This window comes from Leptopilina heterotoma, unplaced genomic scaffold (assembly GCF_015476425.1).
Source record: "Leptopilina heterotoma isolate Lh14 unplaced genomic scaffold, ASM1547642v1 Lhet_73, whole genome shotgun sequence".
Taxonomy (NCBI): Eukaryota; Metazoa; Arthropoda; class Insecta; order Hymenoptera; family Figitidae; genus Leptopilina; species Leptopilina heterotoma.
In genome coordinates this window covers 926,242-934,318 of record NW_025111169.1, presented here as the reverse complement: position 1 = coordinate 934,318, position 8,077 = coordinate 926,242, and the positions used below count along the sequence as shown (strand labels likewise).

The 8,077-nt window shown below is 20.8% G+C and overlaps 1 protein-coding gene across 1 annotated transcript; it reads left to right on the top strand.

Moving 5' to 3' along the window:
- The first annotated feature begins 687 nt into the window (after positions 1–687).
- LOC122510754 (ras-related protein Rab-10) lies at positions 688–6,491 on the top strand. Its single transcript, XM_043625628.1, has 5 exons — positions 688–922; positions 1,606–1,666; positions 1,837–1,975; positions 2,063–2,152; positions 5,053–6,491. Exons 1-5 carry the CDS (start codon positions 796–798, stop codon positions 5,236–5,238), a joined length of 603 nt encoding a protein of 200 aa, XP_043481563.1. The 5' UTR covers positions 688–795; the 3' UTR covers positions 5,239–6,491.
- The last annotated feature ends 1,586 nt before the right edge of the window (positions 6,492–8,077 follow it).

The window sequence follows — 8,077 nt, the reverse complement described above, 5'->3', positions numbered from 1 at the left end:
AAAGAATTGAAGTTTTGTGAAAAATTATTTTAAAATATAATTGAACTTTGGTGAAAAATTCAATTATTTTTTTAAATAATTGAAATTTTTCGGAGAATTTTTACAAGATTTTTAAAAATAATTGTAATTTTCAAAGAAATCAATTAAAATTGTATTTAAAATAAGTGAATTTTATTACAATTATTGAAAATAATTGAATTCTTGCTAAAAATAATTTATTGAATTTTCTTGAAAATAATAGTTTTTTAAAAATAATTTTCAATAAAAATTATTTTTTAAAAACTCCATTATTTTGAAGAAAATTAAATAAATTCTTCAAAACAATTCAATTATTTTAAAGAATTTTAATAAAAATCTTGCCAAGAATTAAATTATTTTCAATACAATTTTAATTACATTTTCTTGAAAATTACTTATTTGCCTTTATTTTGAGTTTTCTTTGTATAGAAATATATTTTTTTATTTATTTAGTTTATTTTTAATAGAAAATAGGGAAAATAATCGAAAAAAGAGAAAATCGAGGGAAAACTCAAAAAACACAGAAAACTACTTAATTTGAAAATTTAAAGTTTCATACCGAATGAAGTTAGCAGTGGATGTGAACTAATTCCTGAACTGACCACTAGAAGAAATGTTTTTCACTTTAAGTATAGATTTCTATCTCTTCTATTATTTCATTGCTTTATCCATTTACCCTCTATTCTTGATTCAACAAATCTTAACCCCACCACAAAATTTTGTTTTTCTTGTTTAAAAGCAAAGTGTTTCAGTGTACTTATTTGGCGTACTCGAAAAATGGCGAAAAAAACGTACGATTTATTATTCAAGTTGTTACTTATCGGTGACTCTGGTGTCGGCAAAACTTGTATATTATTTAGGTTTTCAGACGATGCTTTTTCCACTACATTTATTTCAACAATAGGTAAGAAAATAATAATTAACGTTTAATTGATTCGACATTCTTCTATATATATCTTAACAAAGCTAATTTGTTCATGCATTTATAAAGTTGGTAATATTATTGTTTAGGTTAGTTTTTTTTCCTGTTTTTTTCCTCTTATATGTGAGTGTGAGAAAATATTAAGAGATTAATATGTCAATATTTTTTAAAACGCATCTTTTATTTCAGTAGTAATTTATTTTCGTCATAATGACTCATCTATTGTTCTCTGTCTACAGATCATTTAATTCTTTTTTACTGGGTTAATAAAAGCATGTAACTTTTTTAACCCTTGATACATTTAATACATTTCAATACATTTGTACGATTTGTACTTTTATCAGAGATTTATTAACTATCATCATCATTGCAATAAAGTGTCTCGATAGACTTCTTTTAAATGAATGACATTTGAGTTTCTACTTTTTTCTGTTAGAAACATTTCACATGTAATATATTATTTTGTTTAACGAATTCGTATATTTGAATATAATCACCTTTTTTTCATAAACAAGTTTGGTTCTAATTTAAGAATTCTTACATAATAGTATTTTTTTTTCAATATTAAGTTGTCAATTTATTTCTTTTTTTCAACTACTTTGTCAATTTATTGATAGTTGCTTTATTGAAAAATATTTTGAAATAAGATTGTAATATTTTTTTAGGTATTGATTTTAAAATCAAGACAGTTGAATTGAGAGGAAAAAAAATCAAATTGCAGATATGGTGAGAAATTTATTTTTATGTTATAAATTCAATTGTATAAGATAATTGGTGTTTAAAGGTTAATTATCTTAATTGTTACATAAATTGTTTATTTGTTTTTTAAATACGTTTTTTCTTTGTATTTACAAAATATTTTTATCTTTCTAAATATATTGTAATATGCTTTTCAGGGATACCGCTGGACAAGAAAGGTTTCACACTATCACTACTTCCTATTATCGAGGTGCTATGGGTATTATGTTAGTTTATGATATAACAAATGAGAAGACCTTCGAAAACATTGTCAAATGGCTAAGAAACATAGACGAGGTAATATTCTTATCTTATTTTTTTTATTTTTAAATTGTAAATAGAAACGTACACAGAACAAAAGTATTGATCAATTTTTGTTTTTAGCATGCAAATGAGGACGTTGAGAAAATGATATTAGGAAACAAATGTGATATGGAGGAGAAGAGGGTTGTGAGCACGGAAAGGGGAGAGGCTGTAAGTTTACTGACTTTACTTTTTTTCTTTTAAAGATAAATAATTTTCTATAATAAGGCTTCGCACTCATCTACCAAAACCAAATATTTAATACGTTTCTTTTTAACAACTTGGATACTATTTGGATTCTTTCTTTAAATTTGTGACACTAAGAGCAACTTTTTTATTTTTTTATTTTCGACAGCTAATAGTTGAAATAACAAAACTATTTTTAAAAATTTTAATAACATTCTTTTTAGAAATAATTCAAAATTTTTAATTACAAAATTCTTTGATAGAATACAATTATTTTCAAATATTTTTTGAAAAATTCCTTTCTTTGCAAGACTTTAATTCTTTTTCACAAATAATTAAATTCTTCGTTGAAATTGAAATGTTTTTAAAATCTTCTATTTTATTAAAATTTCTTAAAAGAATTTAAATATTTTTAAAATCTTCAATTTTAAGATACAATTTCTCAAAAGAATTCAATTATTTAAAAAAATAATAAAATTTTTCGCTTAAATGCAATTAATTGATTAATCAATTTTTAACAGGAATTCAATTATTTAGAATTTAATTTTCAAGAACATTTTTCAAAAGAAATCAATTACTTAAAATATTTTCAAAAATACTTTCAAAGAAATTAATTCTTTACTAAAATTTTGATAACATTTGTTTATAAGAATTAAATTATTTTCATAAATAATAAAATTCATCGCAAGAATTCAATTATTTTTAATACAATATTTTCATTAAATTATTATTAGGAATAATTGAATTGTTTTTTCAATTTTCATAAAATTTTTCAAAAATATTAAATTATTTACAAAAATTTTAATAAAATCCTTCAAAAATTCAATTATTTAAACAAATGTAATATAATTCGTTGTAAGAATTCAATTATTTTCATTAATAATAAAATTTTTCACAGGATTTCAATTATTTTTAATACAATTTTAAATGGATTCCTCGAAACATTTTATTATTTTCAAAAATTTTCTTGAAATTTTTTACAAGAATTAAATTATTTTTCACAAATAATTGAAATTCTGCGAAAAATTGTATATATATATATGAAAAAATAATTCATTTCTTGTGAAGAATTTTAATAATTTTTTTGCAAGTACTTGAATTTTTTAGAGAAATTTTATGAAAATTTAAAAGAATAATTCAAATATTCATAATAATTTAATTAAAATTATATTTTAAAAAATTGAATTCTTGCAATGATTTTTATTACATTTTTTTAAATAATTGCATTCCTGTGAAACATTTTATTATTTGTAAAAATAATTTGAATTCTTGAGAAGGATTTTTTTAAAATTCGGTAAATAATTGGATTTTTTTGAAAAATTTTATGAAAATTTAAAACAAAAATTCAATTATTTTTAAAAATAATAAAATTTGTTGTAAAAATTCAATTATTTTCATAAACAAGAAATTCTTCACAGGATTTCAATACTTTTCATAAATATTAAAATTTTTCGTAAGATTTCAATTATTTTTATTACAATTTTAAGTAAATTCTTCGAAAAATGTAATCATTTTCAACAAGTTTAGGAAAATGTTTTGCAAGAATTTAATTATTTTTCACAAGTAAAAATATTCTTCTATGAAATTCAGATACTATTTTCAAAATCTTTTATTTTAATCAAATTTCACAAAGGAATTCAATTATTTTTATAAATAACAAAATTCTTTTTAGGATTTGAATAATTTAAAAAAAATATAATAAAATGCGTTGCAAAAATTCAATTATTTTCATAAATAATAAAATTCTTCACAGAATTTCAATTATTTTTTAATACAATTTTAAATAAATTCCTGGAAAAATTTAATTATTTTTAAACATTTTTGGAAAATTTTTTGAAGAATTACTTTTCACAAATTCTTCATATTTCTCAAAGAATTTCAATTTTTTTAGAACAATTTTAAATTAATATTTCTTGAAAAATGTAATAGAAAAATTTTATTAAAATTTTTCATAATAATTCAATCATTTTCAAAAATTTTGATAAAATTCTTAAAGACTTCAATTTTTTTTAATAATGAATAATCTTATCAATTATTTGTTTTTGTATTTAAATAATTGAATTCTCGTAGAACTTTCTAATGAGAATTGATTTAAAAATTATTTTCAGGTTTATAATTATAATTTATTGAATATTAAATGCTTTTTATTATGAATTTTTAGAAATAGTTGTATTTCTAAGATCTTTTACATAATCGAATTATTTAAAATTTTAATTCCTGTCGAAAAATAAATTAGTATTTATTTATTTATAAAAGCTTATTCAAGTATGAATTTAAAAGAAAATATAAATTTTAATTTCATTTAGAAATTATAACAAAAATTAGTCTTTTGAAAAATTTTTAATTACAAATTTTTTGAATATTAGTTAAAATTCTTGTAAAAATTAGAAATATTTTTATAAATTTTCAATCTTAATTGGAAATTTTGTTAAATTTAATAAATTTTTTATTTTTAACAAATTTATTTTTTTACTTTTAAAAATTATTCTTAAATTATTCTAAAACACGAAGATATTGATTACTCCGAGTCGAAGACTCGGAGTTATCGATATCTTTATGTTTTATAATAATTAAAGATAACCGAGTGATAAAATCATTATTTTATCATTATTTTTAAATATTATCGAATTTTTTAAGAATTCTAACTAAAAGTTTACAGAATAATTAAATTTCATAAAAATGAAGAATTGAAATTATGTTTTCCTACTTTTTTAAAATTAATGAGTGCAAAGCCTACAATAATAATAAAAAGAATTTTTTTCAATTTTATTTCAATATTATTATTTATTAAATTCAAATATTATTTTCAATGAGAAAAATTTATTATCATTTTATAAGAAGTTTTTGAAGAGTAAAATTTGATTTCGAAATATTTTCGTTTACAGATAGCGAGAGAGCACGGAATTAGATTTATGGAGACATCGGCGAAAGCTAATATTAATATAGACCGAGCGTTTAGTGAATTAGCGGAGGCAATCTTGGAGAAAACTCATGGCAAAGAACCACAAGATGCCCCAGATCGAGTGACGGTCGATCGACGAGTAGAAAGAAGTTCCAATCGGTGCTGCTAATTTTACGAAAAAAAAAAAAAAAATTTTCTGTGGACGCATAATAAGCAATTTTTTGTCTATGTCCATGAGGCTGTATTCGTGGATAGCATTAGCTTTATCGTGTTACCTCGTAATGCTTTTTGTAATATCAGTGACGGAATCATATATATAGAAATGAAAAGCACTGCCTAAGAAAAAAAACAAAAAAATAAACCCTTTTTTTTGTTCTCGCGATTTTAGATATTCTCTCGGCATTTCTAATTGTAGAAGAAAATAAACAATTATTTAAAAATCATTAAATAGAAGAGAAAAAAAAACTCATCATTTTCCGATGAGAAAAAAAAAAATTTTGTACGCGATTTTATAAAATTTTCACTGATAATAATCTATTTTATACGAGTACAACAATTTTGCACACGAAGACTGTCTTTTTTTTTGTTCTTCTGACAAGTATTTCGATGAAAAAAATAATAATTCACACGCGACAATTTATCGTACAGTAGAGCTCGTAATACTTTCAGTTTGTTAGCTTATAAAATATATATAAATTTTTCTTTCTTCGCTAATAATCGTGAGGGTATATTTGACACGTGTGATGAGCACCTAAAATATTGTTATTTAAATTTTCTTTTTTCCCGAAATTTATCATTTTTACACTTATGACAACAAGGCCATACATTCTACTTAATAACGAGTTTACAATTTATTATTTATTCGAATATTTTGAGAAACAACTTATTTTCAATAATCTCATTATTGAAAATAATTTTTTTTTGAATATTTTAAGAAAAGAACAATAATAATATAATAATTTCTTATTTTTTAATTAGTAAAAAAAAGGTAAATTTAGGGAATTTCTCTTGTGTATTGTGTGTGTATGTAAAATTGCAACCGTGAAGCAATATCTTGAGAGTCGAATTATCAAAAATAGAAATAAGTGCCGTTCTTTTTATATTTTCTAATAATGGACGCAATGAGGAAGAAACCTACATCACTCATGTAAGAAATAGGGAAGTGTGTAATTATTAGATAAACAAACAAAAAAGTAATTATCCGATTTATACAACCGTATATTGCTTCCTTCTTTCTACAAATGTTGTGATTAGTTAGAAGGAATATATATATAAATTATTTACTTCGCTGCTGTTATCAATGTGTTGAAATTATCATTTTAAGAATTTAAGCTTTGATACGAATATTATATTTATATTAATTTCTAGATATGGAATTTTCAGTTAAAGTTAACAATGTAATAAAAAGGTTCATAAAAGAAATTATTCTCTTTTCTTTTAGCAATAAGTTGTAAAAGTATTTTTTTTTTGTTTTTTTTTTTTTATTATCATTTTATGAGAAGTTTTTGAAGAGTAAAATTTGATTTCGTTTAGTTTGGGAGTATTTAAATATTTTTTTAATATTCAGACGTCGGATCAACTTTTGAAGATGGAAAAAAAAGTTTTAGTCGACTCAAAGCAGAAAAAAAGAAGTCGAAAAATTCGATTCGTTTATTCCGGATTATCAGAAAAATTTTTATTTTCTTTATTTCCAAAAAAGCTTTGAATTTTTCCCTTATTCCGATTAAAACTTCAAATCCAACTTCCGAGTTTTTTCTAGAATACAATTATTTTAAAATAGTTTTTTCAATTTTTCCCAAAACACAATCATTTCAAAACAGTTTTTCAAATTTTTTTCACATTACTTTAAAAAAAATTGTAATAAAATTCACCAAAATATAAAATTCGTTTCAATAAAATTTAACGAAATTTACAATTTTTCAACATTTTTGCAATTTACATTTGGGAATTCAATTATCTTCAAAATATTTTAATTAAAATTGTTCAAAAAACTAATTTTTTTTTAATTTCAGAATTTCTTAATTCAATTTTTTAAAACTTGCACGATCTTGTTAAATAAATAGATATTTTAATACTTATTATTATATTTCCACTGAAGTTGAAATTTTCAAAAATTTCAATTCCGTTGCTTTTAAAAAATTCAATTTTAATTCTTTCAAAATTCAATTATTTTCCGGAATTTTTAACTAAAATTCTTTTCTAAAGCAATTATTTATTAATAATTCTGTGAAAGTTCTTAAAGAATTCAATTATTTACGAAAAAGAAAGTTCAATTAAAAATTAAAATTCAATTTTTCGAAATTTCGGTTTTTCGACAATTTTTCAAGTGAATAGGCAAACATTAAATTAATTGAAAAAATTGAATTTAAATTTTTCAAAAACTGAATTGTTCAGAATTTTTAAATTTCATTGTTTCTACAAATTTCTCCAATCATTCAAAATTTAATTATTTTCTAGGACATTTAAATAAAATTCTTTACAAAATCAATTATTTTTTAATAATTTCGTGAAAGTTCTTTAAGAATTCAATTATTCACGAAAAAGAAAGTTCACTTAAAAATTAAAATTCAATTTTTCGAAATTTCGGTTTTTCGACAATTTTTCAAGTGAATAGGCAAAAATTAAATTAATTGAAAAAATTGAATTTAAATTTTTCAAAAACTGAATTGTTCAAAATTTTTAAATTTCATTGTTTCTACAAATTTCTCCAATCATTCAAAATCATATTATTTTCCATAATTTTCAATTAAAATTCTTCTTTAAAGTTTTTTGAGAATTCAAGTATTTAAATGCAAAATTCATTTTTTTAAATAAAAATTCAACTAATTTATAAAAAAATGGAAATTAAATTTTTTGAAAAAAAACGGAATTGTTCAAAATTGTGAAATTTTTCTTTATGAAAATATAACTAATTAAAAAAAAATTGGAAATTAAATTTTTTTAAATCTGAATTGTTCAGAATTTTTAAATGTAACTGTTTCTAAAAATTTCTTCGGAAAATTATTAAA

Coding starts and splice junctions, on each gene's coding strand:
- LOC122510754 (XM_043625628.1), top strand. CDS start 796: ATGGCGAAAAAAACGTACGATTTATTATTCAAGTTGTTACTTATCGGT. Junction 1,667..1,836: donor AAAATCAAATTGCAGATATG/GTGAGAAATTTA, acceptor TATGCTTTTCAG/GGATACCGCTGGACAAGAAA. Junction 2,153..5,052: donor GCACGGAAAGGGGAGAGGCT/GTAAGTTTACTG, acceptor TTTCGTTTACAG/ATAGCGAGAGAGCACGGAAT.